This window comes from Lemur catta, chromosome 18, assembly GCF_020740605.2.
Source record: "Lemur catta isolate mLemCat1 chromosome 18, mLemCat1.pri, whole genome shotgun sequence".
Classification (NCBI taxonomy): Eukaryota; Metazoa; Chordata; class Mammalia; order Primates; family Lemuridae; genus Lemur; species Lemur catta.
Window position 1 is genome coordinate 28,740,219 of NC_059145.1, and position 23,277 is coordinate 28,763,495.

General features: G+C 37.1%; 1 protein-coding gene and 1 pseudogene across 2 annotated transcripts in view; both read right to left on the reverse strand.

The window, feature by feature from the left end:
* The window catches only part of PTPRG (protein tyrosine phosphatase receptor type G), a 667,952-nt gene that overhangs the window by 13,213 nt on the left and 631,462 nt on the right, over positions 1–23,277 (reverse strand). For both annotated transcript variants that reach the window (XM_045530961.1, XM_045530962.1), the window contains 11 exons: positions 17,903–17,985; positions 17,576–17,710; positions 16,255–16,389; positions 13,854–14,026; positions 12,206–12,341; positions 11,469–11,615; positions 9,024–9,117; positions 8,086–8,162; positions 7,471–7,599; positions 3,257–3,403; positions 2,441–2,583 (listed from right to left, as the gene is read on the reverse strand). In XM_045530961.1, the coding sequence (XP_045386917.1) occupies positions 2,441–2,583; positions 3,257–3,403; positions 7,471–7,599; positions 8,086–8,162; positions 9,024–9,117; positions 11,469–11,615; positions 12,206–12,341; positions 13,854–14,026; positions 16,255–16,389; positions 17,576–17,710; positions 17,903–17,985 (1,399 nt within the window). The remainder of the gene's footprint in view (positions 1–2,440; positions 2,584–3,256; positions 3,404–7,470; positions 7,600–8,085; positions 8,163–9,023; positions 9,118–11,468; positions 11,616–12,205; positions 12,342–13,853; positions 14,027–16,254; positions 16,390–17,575; positions 17,711–17,902; positions 17,986–23,277) is intronic.
* LOC123623721 lies at positions 11,075–11,213 on the reverse strand (annotated as a pseudogene).

Genomic DNA, 23,277 nt, shown 5'->3' on the forward strand with positions numbered 1-23,277 from the left:
GGCTCTCTGGGGACAGTTCATATAGGGGACATATTCTTATTTTGAAAGTCATTTTAAAGCACAGTACTCATTCATGCAAATACTTATCCAGCACCCACTCTGTCCCAGGCATTGGGCTTCACCCTCTGGAGACTGGGATGAATTAGTTACCACTGCTGGCCTCAGCAGTGTGAGAGTGACAGGCATGTACACAAACGGTTATAGCATGACAGGATAAACAGGAATGACGTTTAGCTGGTATGCATTGGGAATTCTGATTAGGACCTCCGGGATAAGTTAGAGATGGTGTCAAAGAGAGTGACTTTTGAATGAAAGGGCACTCAGAGGAAATAGCATTTGCAGGGGCAAGGTGGTCTGCAGGAAGTACTTCAGTGGTGGATTGGGATGATAGCTAGAAAAGTAAACTTAGATCAGACTGTAAAAGATTTTGAAAAGACTGGATAGCACCAACAAGACATGGTAGCCAGTTAAATGTGGAGGTGAGGGAGACTCTAGGAGGACTAATGTGTTTCTGATTTGTACAACTAAGTGGATAGGGTCAGGCACGGGTGATGATGAGTTTGGTTGTGGACATGCTGAATTTGAGGTGTTTGCAGGTCATCAGGAAGGGATGTTTAGAGGTATGAAAAGTAGCTAAGATAGAAACTGAAAAGTAATGTGTTCAGCATATTGTACTGGAGCTAGCAACTGTTTAAAAATTTTAAAGTTGCCTTGAGCAATGTGGAAAAATAATTTCTATGGAATCAACTTATCCTCTGCAGGTAGATGATGAATGAATTAATACATTGCTATAGGTGGCTTTGGAACACAGGCCACCTACATGATATTTGCAGATTTACTGGTTTAGGATTAATTTGGTCTTTTCAAATTTAGGCCTAAGACAAGCTACATTTACTTAATTCCAGAGATGACATATTCAGCATGTTACATAAAATAAAAAATCACTGAATAAGACAAATTTACCCCAAAGCTGTATATACATAAGTGAATCGATCAGTCTTGTTTAGGGTTTAACTGGTGATGGTGGTTTTTTCTTTCCTTCTTTCCTTACCCTGATTAGCTGCATCATTGGCTTCAGGACAGAATTCCTCAGATCACTGACATAACAGCAAAATTAGTCATGGATCTGGGCAGTAACATTAGAATTTGGCCTGAGTTGGTAAGAGCTGGTAAAACCCAGAAGGCATTTGAAGAACAAATCCAGATTAGTGTGTGTGTGGGGGGAATCTCCAGAAGTAGCCCTAACTGTATGCTGTAACTGCCTACCACGAAGTTTCACAGACTGATAGCAACTACCCAGTTACTTTGAGACTGGCTGTGCTATTTAAGCACTGTTAATTAATGTTTCAAGTATAATGCTTTTCTAATCTTAATGTTTAATCTTACTAATTAAGAGTCAGGCCAACATTTTGAAATAGTCATTGTTTCCCAGGAAAGAGGGCAAAACTTTTTGAAAACAGCCAGTAACATGGCTTACTTCAAGTAGAACGGTGCTATGATTTGAGGTGAAGGTGCTGACGTGGGCCCAAAGTCTTTGTGCACCTCCTGTTACAGCATTAGGGCAAGGAAAACAAAAGACTGAACAGTTAGGTTTTACTTTCAAATGTATTAATACCTTATGCTACTAGAGTAGTTGGTAATTTAATGAACATGATGGGTGCACTGAGAATTTGCTGACTAAGGAAGCTACCTGGGAACTAAAATAGAAATGAGGATGTGTAATTGGTTCCATATTGCCTAAAGGTTTGTGAGGTACTGAGGATCCTGGGTTACACGACTAACTTACAGTCATGAAGTTTCACTCAAAATAGCTATATCCCATAAGGTATATATCTATGACCCTTTTCAAAGAGGAATGGGTTAGAAAATCCTTCTGACACTTAGAAGCTCTGAGACCATGTGCAAGTTATTTGTTCTCTTTGAGATTCATATTCTTTAAGTCCCAAAAGAGAGTACTGTAAACTCTCAAACACATCACGAACTCTAAATATTATCAATAGTAGCCTTAATCCTTACTAGTCAACTAAACCATACAATGGCTCCTTCCCTAACAAGTATTTGCTGAAATTAAGTGTAAGGATTTTAAAATAAATGAAACTACTTAATTAATGTAAATACAGTTTTAAAATTAATTTAACTATTTATTAGTTGTTAAAACATAAAACCTCAAGGAGTACTCAAGTCTACTTTTGCATGCTAAGATACATTAATAGTATCCTCTGCTTTCTAGAACATATACTCTAGAAAAACGTTGGAGTCTCCGAAGAGTTTGACATATTAAAATGTATACCGAACCACAATATTAATATTTTGCACATGTACACATTAGGAATAACACGGAATTGTCAGTAGGTTTTAAAATTCTGTCTTCGCTGTCCTCCACTGTAGCAATTCAGCAAGAAAAACGTCTGCATTTTACACTTAAGAAACAGATACATACTCATCATGAACAATGGTGGGGCCATCCCTTGTTAAGGCCTCTTCCTTGATGACGTTGATAAGTTCAAAGGTACTGCTTATGGGGGCATCGGGGTTAGGCCATTTGGGACACTGAAAATGTCGGACTTCTAGGACATAGTCATCCTGTAACCAATACAACATAAATCATATTCCATCCTTCATTATTTCACAGATCTGTAATCTGATGACTAGAACTTGCTCCAGGGGAAAGCATAGCCTGCCATTAAAAAATGAGCAGGTCATGCTAGTGAAACAGTAGAATCTCATTTTGTTCAGGCAAAAATTTCAAGTGACAACAAACTGTAAGAGATCCTGTAACCTACTCTATGTTCTTATTTTTAAAATTAAAGAAAAAAACCACAAGGAAGGGGTAGGGATCATTATTTAAATTACTAAAGAAGGTTTCCCGCCTTACCCATCCCACAAGAAGGCAGCTATTATACATCAAAATGTTTACTAACAACAACAACAAAAATTATCATCTCTGCAACACATTGCAAGGCTTACATTTCTGATGGCAAAGAAAATATTGAGCTCTAGTATATTGTTTTTATAATTAGGTCAATAGACCTATTTGTATGCATGCTGAATCACAGGAACTGTTACATTTCATCTAGCCAGCTGGAAAAAGCAAATATTTGAAGGAAGCAAAAAGAGAAATGTACATATTTAAAATTAAGTCTTAACTCAAATGCCTGAGACTGTCTTGAGGGCAATAAATTACTTCATTATTACTTATAAGGATGATCCAGGGCCCAGGTATGTGCTATTACTGAGGAACTGAGGTTTAGGTTACCTGTGTAGCTTCAAGGATAAAGTCATGGATGATAATTTGTTCTTCATTAGAGAGGCACAGTCTGTCTTTGCTGATAAGGGTGACAGTAAAGGCCTCACAGTTCATGGATTCTTCTCGACTTGGCCAGTACACAAACTCATCTTCTGCCTTTGGGAACCGGAAAAATAAAAAATAAAAAAAAATAAACCTCGGCAGTGCCATGAATTTCTTTTTGAATTTTCTTGCAAACTGATTTCTTATGTTTGCCGTTTCCCATACCACTCAAGCCATCTTTTATATTGAATTCATAAAATTATATCCCCATCTAATCATGCCATGTTCAATGGTTATTGTATTCTACTGTAAAACATATTTTGATAATAACCATTTCCTAGCACCTCTCATCTGTCACTGTAGCAACCCAGAATACTCCCTTTAGAGGGGATATATTACCCCCCAGTTAAGTAAATGTTCTGTAATATAACTGACATAGTAAAAAAGCAGACAGAATCTAGGTCAATTAATTTTAAATTATTATTTCACAATTGTTTAAGCAACCAAGACATGCTAATTGTTATTTCCTAACAATGGAGCAGCATTTTGCAAAGGACTTTCATAAACATCTTATTTAACACTTACAATATACTTTGAAAAATGTTTATTGTGCACATTTAACATCATATATGGGAGACATATAGATAGTAAAAAGGTTACTATAGTGAAGCAAATTAACATGTTTGTCATTTCACAGAGTTATTCATATTTTTTTTTTTTGGCATGAGCAGCTAAAATCTCATTTACCATGAATCCCAAATACAGTGCAATTTTATTACCTATAGTCCTCATGTTGCACATGAGATCTCTAGACTTGTTCATCCTACGTATCTGTTATTTTATGTCATCTGGCATCCATCTTCCCATTTCCTCCCTATCCAACCCCTGCCTCAGTAACCAACTGTTTTATTCTGTATTTTTTAAAAAAAGATTCTACGTGTATGTGAGTTCATGCAATATTTTTCTTTCTGGGTCTGGCTTATTTCATTTAACATAATGTCCTCTAAGCTCATCCACATTGTGGCAAATGGCAAGATCTTGTTCTTTTTTTAGGGCTGAATAATACTCCATTATATGCGCTACAGTTTCTTTATTCATTGATGGATACTTAGTTTATCTCCATACTTTAGCTACTATAAATAAGCTTGCAATGAACATCGGAGAACAGGTATCTTTATGAGGTGGTGATTTCACTTCCTTTGGATATATGCCCAGAGCAAGGATTGCTGGATCATATGGTAGTTCTATTTTTAGTTTCTTTTTATTTTCCATAAAGGTTGTACCAGTCTACATTACCACCAATAGTGTATAAGAATTCCCTTTTCTTCATGCCCTCGCCAACATTTGGTATCTTTTGACTTTCTATTAAGCACCATCCTGATGGGTGTGAGGTGGTATATCTCATAGTGGTTTTAATTTGCATGAGTTCTTAATAAATTTTGGATATTAACCCCTAGATAAGAGGTTTTTATCATCTGTCTTTACAGGTGAGGACAAGGAAACCCCCCAGGGGGGGTCCATAAATCACACTTGCTAATAACTTGTAAAGAATAGAACCTTTTTTGGAAAGAAGTTGCACATAAATAAATGTGTTGGCTTTAAGTAGAAGGCACTCTTCGAAAGGAAGAGTTAATCTGTCAATGTTAGATTTCAGGAGGGAATAACAGAAAGTCTTTATCCTTGAATTAGGCAAGCTTTAAATGTTCATACATTTTAAGATTAAAAATAGATATTCAGGCTTGGTACTTGAATTCCATCCCCGAAAACTATGGATGCCTAAGAAAAAGTTAATTGTTGGCATAGGTCGGAGACTGTGAGAAATATGATTATGATGATATTACCCACCCCCCACCCCCAATTTCCTAATCAGCTCAAATGGCAAACCACAGCCTATAGAATTCTATGGGCATTTTCCTGAAAATGCCTAGCTACTATCATTGAAGTCAGAAATAATTCGGAAGAATGTTCAAAACAAAGAAAGCTTTGTTTAATCTTACATTGTTGCATTAGAAATGAGCCAACAGTCCAATAAGACTTATCACCCTTTCAAGTTTCAATATAGCTTATTGCCAAGTACATTTTTATTTTTAAAGCTCAGCATAAGGGGAAACAGATTAGCAATTGGGTTTAGTCTATACAAAAGAAGTCTGTAACTGTCGGGGGTTTTAATACGTTTTGTCCAAGGAAACAGATATTAAAGACATAAGGTAAGGATGGACAGAATATCTAAATTTAACCAGTATGCACAGATTAAGCATAGGATGTATCCAGGATAAATTAATTCATATCTTAGAGCCTTAATTTCCATATCTGAAAAGTGGGAATAATAAAACTACTTACCTAGAGGAAACATTATGATGATATGAATAGTAAATTATCTAATTAGCCTAAAGGTTACCAAAGAGATTTTAATGATGATGGAAGAAAAGGCAGAAAAAAACTTAAACAATTATTTCCTAGTTTAGTATCTGTTAATCTTGAAAGAGTAAGAAAAATAAATGCTACTTCTTAATTCGGCAGGCACTGTGGTTTCAAGGCTATTTTGCTTACACATATATTTACAGGTCAAAGATGTCTGGGCACCTCCAACAGTGCTTTCTGAGTTAAGAACCAGTGACTTTTGGGCTATTCACAGAATTATGGTCTTGTAGAGTAATAACTAATAATACAACAAACAAAAAGAATCCAGAGATAACATCTTCAGGGAAAAACTGTGTAATGGTGCAATGTTGAGCTGACAGAGCAGACACTGCATGATTCTAGCCTAGCCTCCTCAGGCCTCAGGGAGACTTGTTCCAGGGTGGTTCTTGTGTCCTTAGTCTGCAAAGTGTGTATCCACTTATTTGGTCCAGTTTCCCCCCCATACAAATGAGCCCTTGGGTAGATGCTTTATGGTGAATTGCCCTCTGTTAAGTGGCACTAACAAACTACTGACTCATCCAACAAATGAATGTTTTTAACAACCTTAAATGCCTCCAATTTCCACATGCCAAGCAGAATAGACCCCTGTTGCCAGCTAATTTGAAAATTTACACTCCAGCTTTCAGTTTAAGATTCTCAACTTTGTTGCCATTCCATCATACAGAAGCAGTCTCGGTACCCTGAAGCTGGAGCAAAATGCGACAAAGTGAAGAAGTTCCTACTGACTGGGCACACAGTCAAATGCATGTCACCAAGACTAGGGGTTCAATCACACGCTTTTCTTTCGTGATTAAAAAACTCATTAATCTGATACACATGGAGGCAGATCGTCATTGGTTTTTGTTTTTACCTTGTGGGCTCACATGTCCACATAACCTTTGAAGACTCAGCTAATTCTGAAACTTAAGTTCGCATAAGATCTAAGCAGAAACATTTAAGTTCTTCAACTTGCTCAGCCCTCTATATAGAGACTTAAATAGAGAAGGACCAAGGCAAGGGAAAGAAGTAGCAGTAGTTTAGTCAAAGTCTTAAGAAGATCTTTAAGTTGGAACAAAATAGCCTTTCCTTTTATCCCTTCCCTGTAATGGACCTGACATGCCTATGGCATGGGAAAGAAAACACTCCTGAAAAATTTTTCTCCCCTTTTTCTTTTTTTTTTGCTGGAAAACATTTCTATGATATGGGTAGAGTATATATTATAGTAAAGTGATTAAAAGCATGGGCTGTGGAGGCAGATGACTCAGATGAAATTTTGGCTTCCAATTATGTGTATGTGTTCTTGGGCAGGTTAGTTTCCTCAGTTTTCTTAGCTAATGAATGAGATAGTAATAGTACCTAGTTCATAAAATTATTGAGAGGATTAGATGAGCTAATATGTGTACACAGGGTTACATACGTGTAACTTTGTTTACTCACATACATGTAAGCTGCAAAGTGACACACAGCACGTAAGAGGTTGGTGTAAAGTCCTAATAATGGGGTTAATAAATAGTAAAAGGATCTTTTTGAAAACCTCTTAGCATACTGCCATGTATGGTACAATTGAAGGGTGCTCTCAACAGCATCAGAGAATCAAATACTGGAATTGACAGGGATGGTATTGTGACAGTATGAAAGGAATCTCTATAGACTTCAAGACGAGAAGTCTAAATTTCCTCCCTAGCATATACGGTTGCTATAGCCCTATGGCAAGGTATCAAAGTAATTTATGCTTGTAGCCTCATGGGCTCATTAATATATAGCAGATGTGCTTTACTTACCAAGCTCTGGTTGTCTGGCAGCATGACAATGATCTGTGCGTTATGATCCCATATCATTCGCCAGAAATCTTTCGTAGTATGTGGCAGAGGATGCTGGGTTATAATAAATTCATTGCTCCTATAATAGCCCTTCAATTGAGAAGATGAAAATCAGTGAGTATAAGTGTTTCATTCTAACTTTGTAGTAGTAAAATATATTCATGAAATAAGACAGCATTCTGTTGACTGCACTAAAATAATTGAGAAAGGCATTCAGTACGTTTGGCTAATTTTTAGATCTACTTCTGCTAACACTGTGCAGACAATTTTCTCTCCACATGCACTTCACTTCTAGTTACCCCTGCTGTTTTTGCTTTACAGTAATGTCAACATTTATTCAAAACTAGATGGGTGAAATTAACAATTAAATTAATTCTTTAAGAAGCATTTTGCTTAATTTAAGCATTTTTGTATCCCCACTGATTAGGTATGTTTTGTTAAAAGTTTCAAGATACAAGAAATCTCTATACACATTGAGAAGTATTTCAAGAATGAAATCAGTCACATAGGTGGTATCTGTTCTTTAACACTTTTCAGTTTAATTGACTTTATTTATAATTAACTGTTGACTCTCACCATGATATAAGAAGCATTAATGTAATCTGTTCCTTTCATTCCAGGCAATGGTGCAAGACCCACTCGAGCACGCTCAGCTATCATATGGAAAAAACAAAAACACCACATTTGCCTTATTATACACAGAACCAACAGCTCTTTGAGATTTACTTGATGAATAACATATTCCCTTGGCTTTCCTTTTTAAGGCTTATCTATATTTTAAAATAAGCTAATGTGTTATCAGCTAAAGCAGAATGTAAAATGAAATTTTGCCACACACATCCAGAAGGACACAGGCATTATAGGTAAAATTTTACTGTGGGAGAGGTATTCACAGCAGATCACTAAGAGAATACTTTGTACAGACATGACAGAGGGTTTCAGATAACTTTTGACCCTAGTTTGATATTCCTACAATTATACCAACATATTGTACTGTGCTGTTTTTCCAACCTTTTCTCCCTATCTTTCTGCCCATGACGGGCTTAGAAAACAGTGGCTTTTTTTAGTAGAGATAAAGGTCTCCAATGGAGACACAAGCCTGTGTCTTCAGCATGCACACAGTGTCCTAAGTTATTGAATCAAAGGTCACCACCAATCAACAATGCCTTAATCTCAAGAGGCATGATAATTTAAGGATGTAGTTCTGGTTTTACATGTTAATCTAAGACTCTAAGTTTTAAAAGTGTTAATGCCACAGTGATAACAGCTTTATTATTGTATTTTAAGTTAAGATATTGTAGAAGTAACCTAATTCTTGCATTTCGAGGTAAACTGAAGCTGGTCTTCACGTCAGATAGATGCAGCAACTTGCTGGCTCTGACTGACAGCTACCTCTCCCAGTTTCATCAAACTGCCTTAGTTGCACTGAGCATAACATTCTCCCTTTGGTAGTAGCTGCCTCTTTACATAATACATAAAATTCAGTTTTCAAAATACTGATTTCAAGATCTTACATGGCACCACTGAAGAGTTTCTGTTCTTCTCTTTGTTACACTCTTTCTGAGCACTAAAGCATTCCACATATTTTGCATTACATTGTGTGACCAGCTGAAAGAAAAGCAACATTTTTAGTCTTCATTCAAAGGTATAATTGATAGCATTTGCTTGAGGCTTTGGCAAAAATCCCAATGATCAGATTACTGATGGACAAAAACACTTTTGTGCCCCAAAGAACACTTTTATGCTTCTCTAGTGGTGCTTTTCTCAGGGACCTTGTTTGTAGCCTTGTATTATTATTTCTACGGTCAGGCTCTAGGCTTCTTGCAGACAGGTACTATGTGTGCAACGGATATTTACTGAATTATGTGGATTTTTCTGTTACATGATGTCACTGCTGTTGTGAATTTTATTTCAGTAATTCCTCACTGGCACATAATACTCAAGTGAGTTTACACTAGAAAAGATTGCTTAATGCTATTAAGAACTAATCATGGGTGGGGCAGGTCATGGTGATTTATGCCTATAATCCTAGCATTTTGGGAGGCCAAGGTGGGAGGATTGCTTGAGGCCAAGAGTTTGGGACCAGCCTGGGCAATCTACAAAAAATAGAAAAATTAGCTGGATGTGGTAGCATGCACCTGTAGTACCAGCTACTTGGAAACTGAGGCAGGAGGATCCCTTGAGCCCAGGAATTTGAGGTTGCAGTGAGCTATGATGATGCCACTGCACTCTAGCCAGGGTGATACAGCAAGATGTTGTCTCAAAAAACTAATCATGTTTCTTGAAAATAAAGAGAACTCAGTAAGTTCTCAGTACATTTCTGTTGAACTGAACTGGCATTGTCCTAAGGTTGTTATAAATAATCGGCCCAGTAGTTTGATTATTCTTCCTGTTTATGTAGCTTGGTTGAGCCATTTTGTTAATCCTATTTTTTTTGGAGCATGCGTGCAGGGGCGGGGGAAAGGGGTCCATCTTAATGGAGTCTGTGGGAACAGTCTCCTTCTCCAAGGGCTTTAGCAATACTGTCATGGGCCCCAGATGTAATTTTCATTTTCAAGGTTCTGATTCTTATTTTTTTAGTTCTGAAATGGTTAGTACCTGTTAAAAAAAAACCAATTACCTGGTTTCCAACTGAATGGAGGTTTCTTCAATGAATTTTTAAAAAATGTGTATAAACAAATATTGCAGAAATGGAAATCAAAGGCAGAATTTAAGAAATGTTGGTACTCAACATTTTGTAAGAACTTATTTTAAACATTTAAAATGATACTGCCTTAGTCTCTCTAGTAGCTGGGACTATAGGTGCAGGCTACCAGCTAATTTTTCTGTTTTTTTGTAGAGACGGGATCTTACTCTTGCCTAGGCTGGTCTCAAACTCTTGGCCTCAAACAATCCTTCCACCTCAGCCTCCAAGGCCTTACTATTACTTACCTCATGGTTTCATTGTAGTTAGGATGTTAAAAGGAGAGCAAGAAATTTAAAATTATTGTTATGACTGAACTCAGTGAAATTAATCTATTTTTTATTTCATAACACCTGTTATAATTTGCTCGGCAGTCTCATTTCTAGAGCTGAGATTCAAATGAAGGTTTCAGAATCTATGGAAAGTTTTACCATGAAAATTGAAACTGCACAGATTCATTTCATTCTTTCCATCTTGACACAAAGTGAGAAATTACTTACGTATAGAATAATGTGCAAAGAAACAGAATTTAAAAGACTAAGAGAATAATAAATAGCAAAGTACTTTGTAAGTGGAGAGACAGGTAACATTGGAAAGTTACAATAAATTCTGATTATCAGATGACTGAGCTTTTCTGATCTTAATTGCTTTAATAGTCCTTTTAGTCTCTCTTTTGAACCTTCACTTCAGTCAATTCCATATAAACCTTAACTGCCTCTAACCTTATTCATGCCCCATCAAGGAAAAAGAACAACCATTTAGGAAAAGTTAACTTTTCTCTAGTATTGTTTAGTAACTCTTTTTAAATTTCTAAATTATCTGGAATAGTTTTTCAAATAGGCATATTTTTAGGACAATATGTCTACAAGTAACTGTTCCTAATAGAGGTAAGATAGAAAGAAATATAGAGAATATTTTTTGGACTGGAATGACTGAGTCATGTCATTGTGGCCAGAGACTGATGCTAAACTGATAAGAACAGATACTACACTTGATCTTAGCCAAAAGGCCGAGAAGCAATAGGGGCTGATATTTATGTTCTGATGAAGTCATAAATTTCTCAGAAGAAAATACAGCACTGTTATCTACTTAAATCTCAATGATTCATATATAGGTCCAAACTTGATTTTCCTTTGCATTACATTTAAGGGGAACAAACAGTACAAATACTAATCCATTTCAGTCTATATAATTAACTCAAAGAACATGACCCCTAAACTCAAGGCATTTTTAAAATTCCTTGCTTTATACCAAAGAAATTCATTGAAAGCACTACCTTGAATTGTTTTTCCAGTCTTGTCTTTCCTCCTACTCCTGGTATGAGGATACTGTTAACGTAGCTATGCAGCTGATTTGAAGATACTTCAGTCTCCTTTCCAAGAATGGCTTCCAACAAGGCATCATGGATGAAAATGTACTGCTCCTACAAGGTATAACATATGGTAGTCACCGAGGAGGCGTGAAGGTGTAGCCAACCACTCATGATGTCTACCTTAGGTTAACTCTGCCCCTAACAGGGACCTCCTAGTGAATCCCTTCAAGCATTTATAGCTAGGCAGTTTGCTCCGATACGCACTTGCTTATCCACCCTAACTTATTTTAGGGCAGAGACTGTGTTAAGTTTAGCTCTGTATTCTATACTGCACCTACAACAGTAGGTTCAATGCAGAAAGCAATCGAGAATGTGTTCTTTTGAACCATCCATCCTCTCCTATGTATTTCTCTGGCCAGACAACATGTTGAACTCCCCCATAGTATCTAACACAGCTCTTGATACAACTGTTTATTTGCTTCATAAGTGCTTGTGTAGTTCTTGAGAAATCCAAATGTTACAGATCCACACAGAAATGGAAAACTGTGATCCATAGAATTGTATCATGGTCAGGCTATTTTCTAACACAAACTTGGAAATTCCTTCAAGCCCTAAGAGAATGAACCGGTGTCTTCAGTATCATTGAACTCTCAGTTAAAGCACATGCTGGAATGTCAGGAGGGCACCGGCATATTCCCTACCTCAGTCTGGACGAGGTAGTTGCGCTGTGTCCTGATATGCTTCAGGAATCCCAGGACGTTAACTGTGCTTTTGTCTTTTATCTGTTGCAGCATGCTGTCTATTACAATGTAGGTGCCTGTCCTGCCCACACCAGCGCTGTAAGAAATGAAGACACTCAACTAGTACTTTTTGCTTTGCCATATCATTAACTGTGGATTAGAAAAATTATCATCTAAATATCTAATGAATTTAGAAACAACCCCATTGTTTAGATAACCTGGTATACTTGATGTAGGTGATTCACAAAGATAGCACCTAAAAACTTTAGTAGGACATTTCCCACTTTGTAAGTCTGCTTTTGTACCATAGGAACTGGAAGAAAAATGTTAGGTACTTGCTTTCTCAGTCTCCTCTACAGCTCGAGCAATGGCACGTAACTCAGTCATACAAGGGACTGAGAGGTGTCTCTCATGGCAGCAGCCATCTCTACCCCTGGACCAGACCTGCTGACTCATCCTGCAGGGAGTTTTTCCTTGCTGTTTAGACGTGGGTTTGGTTCTCCAGTTCTCCCTGTGATTCTTTGAGTACCCATTATCCTTTTAATAAACCTTTTTCTGTACAACTCCCTCAGTCTGCTTTTGGTACATGCGGTACTAACTACACCCTATTTCAAAGGTGTTTTCTGTTAATAATCTCAGTGTAGAAGGAGATGATACATCTGGAAAATTTGGCCTCTTTTATTCAGATTTCTTAATTGTTACTAAAAAAAAAATACCCAGGTGATCTTAATTCTATAGCACCGAATAACAAGCTTCTTTTGGCAGAATTCCCCAGCAGATTCCCTATCTCAGACAACTCTGTTGATATCTAAGTTGTTTGATAGATTTTTATCTTTATTTTAGTGATTCCTGAATGGATCAGCAAAAAAGTAAATTCTCATGGGATTTTAAGCAGAAGATGGGCTCCAATTTCTGCAAAGGTCTTGCTTTGTGAAAGCATAAGAACAGCCCCAAAATGCTTAGAAAATGCCTTGCAGCTATGCAACATAAAGCACAAAATAAGCCATATCTATCTGAATACCAAAGTAAAAAAAAAAAGGTAAAGCCAAGAATGTCACTGTGAATGAAAACCAATAAAAGCACTTTTTAAACAGCCAACTGGTGTTGTTTAAGATAGACAGTTGTGAGAAAACAGGGTTTATGTAAGGCCTTCCCAATGTTTTTAAAAATATTTTATATGGTACTTATAAACTAAAAAGTTAAAAAGAAAATCTTTTCATACATACTGTAAGTAGTATTATTTAGAAGAACTCTTCAGAAAGGCCATTTACAAAAACTCTAAATCTCCAGTGTGGAGAGATTAGACCTTAGCTAGTGTTTACGGTCAGATTTTTTTTTTTTTAAATTAGGATCAGTGTACAATTTCCCTATAAATAATGGGGATTTTATTAATAAGATGATTTTATAAAAACTTGAGTTTCATCTAGTTGAGCAGAATTTTTTTTTTAATTACAAGAAGCAGCAGATGATTTCTTAACGTTATGGAAATATAGTTACAGGTTTTATTCATTCCACTTATCAGCGGAAAACTCAGCCTCTAGGTCAAACAAAGCACCAGCAGAGTCACTGAGGCCCAGGCCCACTGCCCACATGGCGCCCCGGCCCCCACCTGCAGTGCACCAGCACAGGCCCCATTTCTGGCGTCCGCGCGGCCGAGGATCTCCTCACGAAAGTCAGGACTGGCAGGGCATACTCAGGAACTCCCATGTCCGGCCACTGCGTGTAGTGGTACTGGATCACCACCCTTTCATTCTGGCGCCCCTTGGGGTTTCCCTTCTGACCCTATGAGAAAGATAAAAGAAAAAAAATGTCCTTAAGCTGAGGGTGGACGTTCTGGATAAAAATGATATAAGGTGTTAGGAAACATGACCTTTGATCTCATTCACCTTAATCACTGTTCCTGGGCTAGGTTATTTCTCTTTGTGGCCAACTTTCATGCTGTTACATGGAGACACTACCCTAGTGGGATATGAAGCATCCCTATTTCTTAGAAGAGGAGACTGTTTACGATTGTACCACGAATGAACATTTAATATCGGTTTTTTGGATTTGGAACTATCCAAAGCACTTTACAATTTTCCTACCAGGCTTCCATTTCCTGACTTTGTGCCCCAACTCCAGACAGCCCTAGAGCTTTCCTTCCATCTGCCTGTGGGCCATCATTCCTTCTCCACTGTTCAGGTCGGACCTTCAGAAGCCAGTTTCCTAAGTTTCAAATGATTCTCAGTCTCTAGTTAGAGGCAACATCTCATTTATCTGTCATTTTCATAAGTGACTTTTTTTACAGTAGCTTCTTTTAAGTGACTGAACTTTTTACATTTTAACTACTTTGGATGACAAATTTCCCCACATAAATCACTTGCTGTGATATATTTTTATATTACTAATGCCTCTAAAAATTATAATTTTTTTGGATGACTCAGGGTCATTAACCAATCAACACTGAAGCTTGTAGGGTATCTGGCCCTGTGCTACAAAGGCCAGCTCATGATGGCTTTGAGTTTTTAATTCTTCTGTTAACTCTTATTTTTCTACTTATTTTCCTTTTCAATGTGCAAAACACTTACAGTTCCTACATGACTTCTTCCTCTGACTTTAGCTGTTTCTAAAACAAGAGTAAGTAGGCCCCGTTTAAATCCCTGAAAGGTTTCCATGAGTTGGGCTTTGTAAGGTTCATACTAGTTATTGGTTAGCGTGAGCCGGCCAACAGCACTATTACAGAGAACGCAGATAACAGTGGATATAGTGCTACAGATTTTCATACTATTTCTGCCACTTTGGGAAATAACTAAACATGGAAAGGACTGTTAACCTTGGATCATAGATGGGCTTCAGAGCGACTGAAATTGCACATAAAAAAAACAAGTAAACAAGAATTCTTCTGGGGCAAGGAGGCTACAACATTATCACATTCTCGAAGATATCCAAGATGCCAAAAAAAGATTTAAGATGCCATTGTTACAAGCAACTGCCATACCTAAGTTTCCGTAGGGTAACAATGAGCATTTTTCTAGAATTCATGATATAGCAGTTCCCCCTCATCCTAGGTTTTGCTTTCCTGTGGTCAACCATAGTCTGAAAATGCTATAGTATTACAATATTTTCTGTCTTGAGAAAGAGCAAGCTAGAGCATATCCACATAATTTTTATTACCGTATATTGTTATAATTGTCCTATTTTAATTTCTTGCTATGTCTAATTTATAAATTAAATTTTATCATAGGCATGTATGTATAGGAAAGAACAGTACAAACAGGGTTCAGTACTATCTGAGGTTTCAGGCATTTATTGGGGGTCTTGAAACGTATCCCCCATGGATAAGGGGGAGACTACTGTACTGCTGTGATGATCTGTGACCCTTCTAACAGTGGGTGTTGAAAAAGAGAAGCTGAGATAACTTGAAAGCAGTATTTCCACAAAGTGTGATTCTTAGGACATTAGTAGTTCTATAGAAAGAGGTTTTTAACGTTAAGCCACATTAGAAAATACTAGACAAAACACGGTTATATAGTTTTCTTAACTCCAGCACTCTGGTCACTTGTGTTCACTGTAAATTTCTAAACTGGGAGGGGGAAGAGATACATATTATATAGCATCCATTTCCTATTCTTGTTGAATAGCAGAATCAGATTTTTACAGGCATCTTACAGGACTCAGTGGGAAACAATGCTTTAGAGTTGTCAGAAAATTGGACTTAAAAAGCTAAATCAAACAGATGCTGCCATATTTGCTGAGTATTACCAAAACCTGAGAGGACAGTTTAAAAAAAAAACCAAAAAGCCTTGTTCATGAAGAGATTAAGGAACTCAATCAGGCCAGTTAAATTCTATTATGTGCTTTGCCAATACCTTTCACACCATCCTCCGTTGTCAATCAAAAGAATTGTAAAAAAATGTTTTAAAAATACTTTTTAAAAACCAAGTCGGTTATGAGATTTGGCCTTGGTTGTACAGTAATTTTCATACAAGTATAAAGAGAGGCCCTGGCAGCCTACCCAATTCTTTCAATACCTTTTTCACTTTTGTATTTCTGACTGAAAAACGACGAACAGTGTAGCAGGCGTGTACTTTTGTGCTCTTCAGCGTGACAATAATGTTTCCATACTCCTCACTATTCTCTGTTGGCCAATACTGATCACATTTTCGCTGTAAAAAGAAAAAAGTTGTAAATTATAACTGCCATTTATGGCACAATTCTACCGTAGATAATGTAATTTCAAATAATGTTAAAATAGCAGGTAAGATTGATATTTACTGGACTGTAACACATGAGCTGAACTGCTTAAAGGCAGATGTGACCTCTGAAGAGGTTAAATGATGGCTTGGGATAGGTTTGTGCAAAGGGACCTAGTATTTATGATCATCTCTGTTTTTTTTAGAGACAGGGTCTCACTCTCGCTCAGGCTCGTCTTGAACTCCTGAGCTCAAGTGATCCTTCTGCTTCCCAGGCATGAGCCACTGCGCTCAGCCGATCATCTCTCTTTTTTAGAGACAGGGTCTCACTCTGTCACGGAGGTTAGAGTGCAGTGGTGCAATCGTATCTCACTGAAGCCTCAAACTAATACATGATGTATTTTAAAGAAGGCCTAAGAAAGAAACCTATATGTTTGACCTATAAGAAATGTGGGGGTACGATATGTTATAAAGGGAGTTTAAGTATCATTTAGAGGCTGGGCTGGGTTTATGGAAGGTCTCTTGTAACTGTGAGAATCTTCATGTTATAATTTGGGTCACCAAAGGCAGAATAGGAACTCTATAAAGTGAAGCAATAGTGATTTTGAGCAGGAAACCTGAGGCTTCGCCTTTTTTCCAGCCTAAGTTAGCATCGTCTAATGTGAGCTCATAATCCAATAAATTCTACATTAGTCATCATTTTTGTTTAAGCAATTTTTGCTTCCCCTAGTTTGAACTATTAGCAGTTCCTTGACTGTATACCATGCTTCTTCCAACTTCCCTGGTTTTTGTTCTTTCTGTTCCCTATACTGAGAATGCCCTTTTCTTCCCTTTTCAGGCTTTGTAACTCTCCTCCTCATTGTTGCTCAAGTCTCACCTCAAATAGTAGCTGCTTTACAAAATCTCTGTACTAGAGGATGTATTCACTGATTGTGCAGCATCCCCCTAATACCTAGTTCATCTCTATCACATTTAATTTACTCTTATAACGCCTTCCCTCTCTTTCCCACCACACCATAAGCAAGGTAAGAGCAGATAGAATGCTTTTCATTTCCATAACTCTTTACACCGTGTCAGGTTCCTACCCTACAGCAGGTACTCTATAAACATTTTTTGAATGAAGGTGCATGATTAAGATAGTAAGCCAAGAGGCTCTTACTCTTCCTTTTTCCACAAGGTTTGTAATCATGATAATGATTCCAGTGTTTTGTTCCCAAATCATCCGCCAGAAATCTTCAAATGTAGACTTCAAAGGTCCCTGGGTGGCAATGTAGGCTTTTGCTTTGTTGTAACCCTTCAAAGATGACACAGCACAAAGTAAGATGAAAGCAGTATCACAGAAAACCAGTTAATAATTCAAGTACCTTCCATATTGAATAGGCTGTGTTTTTAGTGAAATCTCTGTACAGTATTAAAATACATTCAGCAATTTCTGCTGCTGTCTTCAATTTCCAGAAACAGGTTTATAAAAACATTTGTGACTTACATCAACATAGTTTGCATTAATGTAGTCGCTGTGCTTAGAGTCTTTTCCTGGTAAAGGTCTTAACTTCACCCTACTGTGATCATCTATAGAGGATAAGGAAAAAAAGCAGAAACAAAGTGTATAATTCAGAAACTAGCAGCATTCTAAAGCACACAACAAAGCAATCAGGTAATGTGGCATCTCCCAGAGTGCCCTGAGAAAACTTTTGGCAGAGTAACAACTAAATAGTCAAAGACAAGAGCATTTGAACTCATCTCAAAATTATAGGGCCACTTCTATCTCATGCTGTGACCTGCAAGTACCCAAGATGCAAATTAAGGTCCTTACTAGTTTATGTGAAACTGCAATCCTGTAAAATTTCCTTGTCCTATATTTTGAAACCCAGTTCAAATGTCTTTGATTACACATCTCCCCATCCCCTCCCCATTAACACAAATGTAAAAAGGTGACTGTTATATCACGTTCAGAATATCTATTTTCAGGAAATTCCATTGCTAAATTCAGTTGGATTCCCTGCCACCTCAATAGAACCTATGTTATTGAGGGAACCAGAGCTTCTAAGAGTAATCTCATTATAGGAATCTGAAGTCAATGATCAGATTTTAGGATCCATTTAACCACAGTTTATGAACAATAGGTTGGGGGGATGCATGATAATGTGTTTCTAGTTGCCCAGAGTGAGCCTGGTTTTTAGGATGGCAAAAGAAATAAAATGAAGCTGAGGTCATAATTTTATTTTCCTTAGCTATAAAAGAAACAGAATGGGCAAAAGCCAATTAATATTTCTGTTTGTAGTCATTATTATAAAAGGTGAGTTCAGAAAGAAGTCCAATGAGTGGATTAACCTAGACATGACTGACCTTGGACGACACTAAGCACTTTTTGAAAGCCCTCTACCTTCTTGGAATTGTGACTTGCTTTTGTTGTTCTGGCAAACTCTCAGTCTAGGATTTTCATGAAACAGAGACTGCCTGATATAAATAGGCCCCCAATGAAAAATTTCTCCTAAGGCATCTGGATCCAATCTGCCATGCCTTAGTGGCCATTATAGTGCATATTGTTATTTCTTAGACAGATAAATAACACATACTCTCGAAGTTGCAAAATTCTTATTTAACTAAAAGATAATAGACTGGCTAATAGAGCAACATGGGAGGGTGACGTGGTGATATCCCCATGTTTCTGGCACATTCACAGTCTGATTTTACTTCTTTTCATGACATTTCTATGCTATTTTTTGCTTTATAAAGGCTTTAATATAGGGGTACATGAAGGCACATGATGTGCCCAGAATCTGAGTTGCTAAGAGAACACTAAAACCCGACTCTCTGACCTTCTGAATGTATAACATTTAACCACAGATGATGGGTTTATAGCAAAATACCGTGACCCTTGGGCACATCACACAGAAGTTGCTTTCACTTTCTCCTCCTTGGCCACGTAATTTTAGCCAAGGCAGTAAGGTCATTTGAAGTAAAGGTGGCTATGATGGGGAGAATGATATGAGTGATGTATGTAAAGCATAGGTATAAATATATCCCTGCCTGATTTGTCTGGTTAGAAAGGAGGTATATGGATAGACAAATCCTCACAGTCACAGTACAGTGAGCATTGACTGAGTTGGCCAACAAATGGGAGAAAAGAAAAGTTGGACTCTTTCTTCCTCGTTCTCTTTTGTACCTCCTCTTTATTCTCTTAGATAAGTGACACAAATAGTCCTATTCAAAAATAACTTGGGAGTTCTTTTAAAACTTTATGTGGAAGAAGTAAAACTATTTCTAGATGATATGATCTTATATATAGAAATCTGAAAGAATTCACAAGAAATAACTGTGAGAATAAATGGGTTCAGCAAGGTTGTAGGATACAAGATCAATATACAAAAATCAATTGTATTTATATACACTAGCAACGAGCAACCCAAAAATAAAATTAAGTAAACAATTCTATTTACAATAGCATCAGAAAGAGTAAAATACTTAGGAATAAATTTAACAAAAGAAGCACGACACTTGTACAATGCAGACTATATAAACCACTGTTGGAAGAACAGCCAGGACAATTACAGTTCCCAATTTCTAAACTTATTACAAAACTACACAGTCAGTAATCAAGACAGTGCAGTACTGGCATAAGGCTAGACATATAGATCAGTAGAATAGAATTGAGAGTCCAGAAATAAACCATTACACTTATGGTCAGCTGCTTTTCAATAAGGATGCTAAGGTAATTCAACAAATGGTATTAGGACAACTGGATATCCACATACTTAAGAATGTAGTTGGACTGCTACCTCTTATTATATATAAAAATTCACTCAAAATGGATCCAAGACCTAAATATAAGAGCTAAAACCATAAAACTCCAAAACCAGGTATAAACCCTTCATGATCGTAGATTAGGCAATGGTTCCTTAGATATGACAGCAAAAGTACAGGCAACAAAAGAAAAAAAATAAATTGGATTTCACCAAAATTAAAAAAATTTGTGCTTCAAAGGACACCATTACGAAAGTGAAAAGGCACACACAGAATGGAAGAAAGTATTTGCAAACTATATATCTGACAAGGGATCTGTATCCAGAATATATAAAGAACTCTTAAAACCCAACACTAAAAAGACAAAAGTAATCCAGTTAAAAAAAAATGAGTAAAGGGTCTAAAGAGACATTTCTCCAAAGAAGATATACAAATGGCCAATAAACACATGAAAAGATGTTCAACATCACTAACCATTAAGGAAATGCAAATCAAAACTATAATGACATACTCCATCACACCCATTAGGATGGCTATTATCAAAAAACCAAAATAACAAGTGTTGGTGAGGATATGGAGACATAGGATCATTCATATATTGTTGGTGGTAAAATGGAACATCTGCTTTGGAAAACAGTTTGGTAGTTTCCTCATTGTTAAACTGAGTTACCATATAATCTAGCAATTCTACTCCTAGGTAGACTTGAAAATATATGTCTATATAAAGCCTTGTACATGGATGCATAGCAGCATTATTCATAATAGCAAAAAAGTAGAAGAAACCCAAATATCCATCAAATGCTGAATGAATAAATATTGTATATCCATACAATAGAGTATTATTCATCCCTAAAAAGGAATGAAGTGCTGATACATGGTACAACACAGATGAATCCTGAAAACATGCTAAATGAAGGAAGCCAGACAGAAAAGGCCACATACTATATTATTCCATTTATATGAAATGTCCAGAATATGCAAATCCACAGAGAAAGTTGATAAACAGTTTCTTAGGGCTGGGGAGAAGGAAGAATTGGGAGGGCCAGCTAATGGTATAGGTTTTCTTTTGGAGTGGTAAAAATGTTCCAAGATTAGATTGTGGTGATGACTGTACAATTCTGAATATACTGAAACCTGCTGAATTGTACACTTTAAATGGATAAATTTTATAAGGTATGTGGATTATATACTACTAAAGTTTTATTAAAAAAAACTATATAGTACTGTTCAAATTATAGGTGATCCAATGTAAATATACTATTATATAAAATTCTGTCTTATGTGGTCCTTATCATAAGGTATATTAATTATAGTATCTGTGCCCTGGCCCTTAATATCAGAACATATAGCTATTATCTGCCAGTGACTCAAGCCCCACATGTCCATGAAATGTGGCCATCTAGCCAAAAAAGTAGCTTGTGCTCCTAGAGTATTCCTTGAGGCTCTGTATGAAGAATGCCTATTTGTTTGAGTCCCTAACCTCCAGGATACTCCTGACCCTGGAAATATGTTGGACAGGGCTAAGCACATGGGCCAGAAGGCCTAGAGGCTCATCACTTAAGGTAGAGACCAATTACTTAGTCTTAGAAAAGACTGCTATAGAGGAAAGAGCAGAGGACGTAAACATGTGGAAAAGCATACCATGTTCGTGGGTCGGCAGAATCAACAGTGTTAAAATGTCTGTGCTCCCCAAAGTGATCTACACATTCAATGCGATTCCTATCACAATACCAACATCATTTTTCACAGATCTAGAAAACATAATTCTACGCTTTGTATGGAACCAGAGAAGACCCCGTATAGCAAAAGCAACCTTAAGCCAAAAAAACAAATGGGGAGGCATCTGTTTACCAGACTTCAAGCTATACTACAAGGCTATAGTAACAAAAACAGCATGGTACTGGCACAAGAACAGACACATAGACGAATGGAACAGAACTGAGAACCATCCTCATATATCAAACCATCCTCAGATAGCCATCTAATCTTTGACAAAGTAGAAAAACATACACCAGGGAAAAGAATCCTTATTCAATAAATGGTGCTGAGAAAACTGGATAGCCACAAGTAGAAGACTGAAACAGGATCTGCACCTTTCACCTCTCACAAAAATCAACTCATGGTGGATAACAGACTTAAACCTAAGGCATGAAACTGCAAGAATTCTGGAAGAAAATGTTGGAAAACCTCTTACAGATATTGGCCTAGGCAAAGAATTTATGAAGAAGACCCCAAAGGCAATCACAGCAACAACAAAAATAAATAAATGGGACCTGATCAAATTAAAAAGCGTCTGCACAGCCAAAGAAACTATCACGAGAGCAAACAGATAACCTACAGAATGGGACAAAATATTCACATGCTACACATCTGATAAAGGGCTCATAACTAGAATCTATGTAGACCTCAGGAAAATCAGCAAGAAAAAAATCAAACAATCCCATCAAAAAGTGGGCAAAGGACATGAACAGAAACTTTTCAAAAGAAGATAGAGTAATGGCCAACAAACATAAGAAAAAATGTTCAATATCTCTAATCATCAGGGAAATACAAATACCACAATGAGATACCACTTTCTCCAGTGAGAATGGCCTTTATCAAAAAGTCCCCAAACAATAAATGTTGATGTGGATGTGGAGAGATAGGAACACTCATGCACTGCTGGTGGGACTGCAAACTAGTGCAACCTCTATGGAAAGTAATATGGAGATACCTCCAAGAGCTATAAGGAGAGCTACCATGTGATCCAGCAATCCTAGTACTGGGCATCTACCCAAAGGAAAAAAAGACATTGTATAAAAAAGACATCTGCACTAGAATGTTCACAGCAGCACAATTCACAATGGCAAAGATGTGGAAACAACCCACATGCCCATCAATACATGAGCAGATTAATAAAATGTGGTATATGTATACCATGGAGTATTACTCGGCCATTAAAAAAATGGTGAACTAATACCTCTTATATTAATCTGGATGGAACCGGAGACCATTCTTCTGAGTGAAGTATCACAAGAATGGAAAAATAAGCACACATGTACTCACCATCAAATTTGTACTAACCGATCAACACTTAAGTGCACATATAGTAATAACATTCATCGGGTGCTGGGCAGG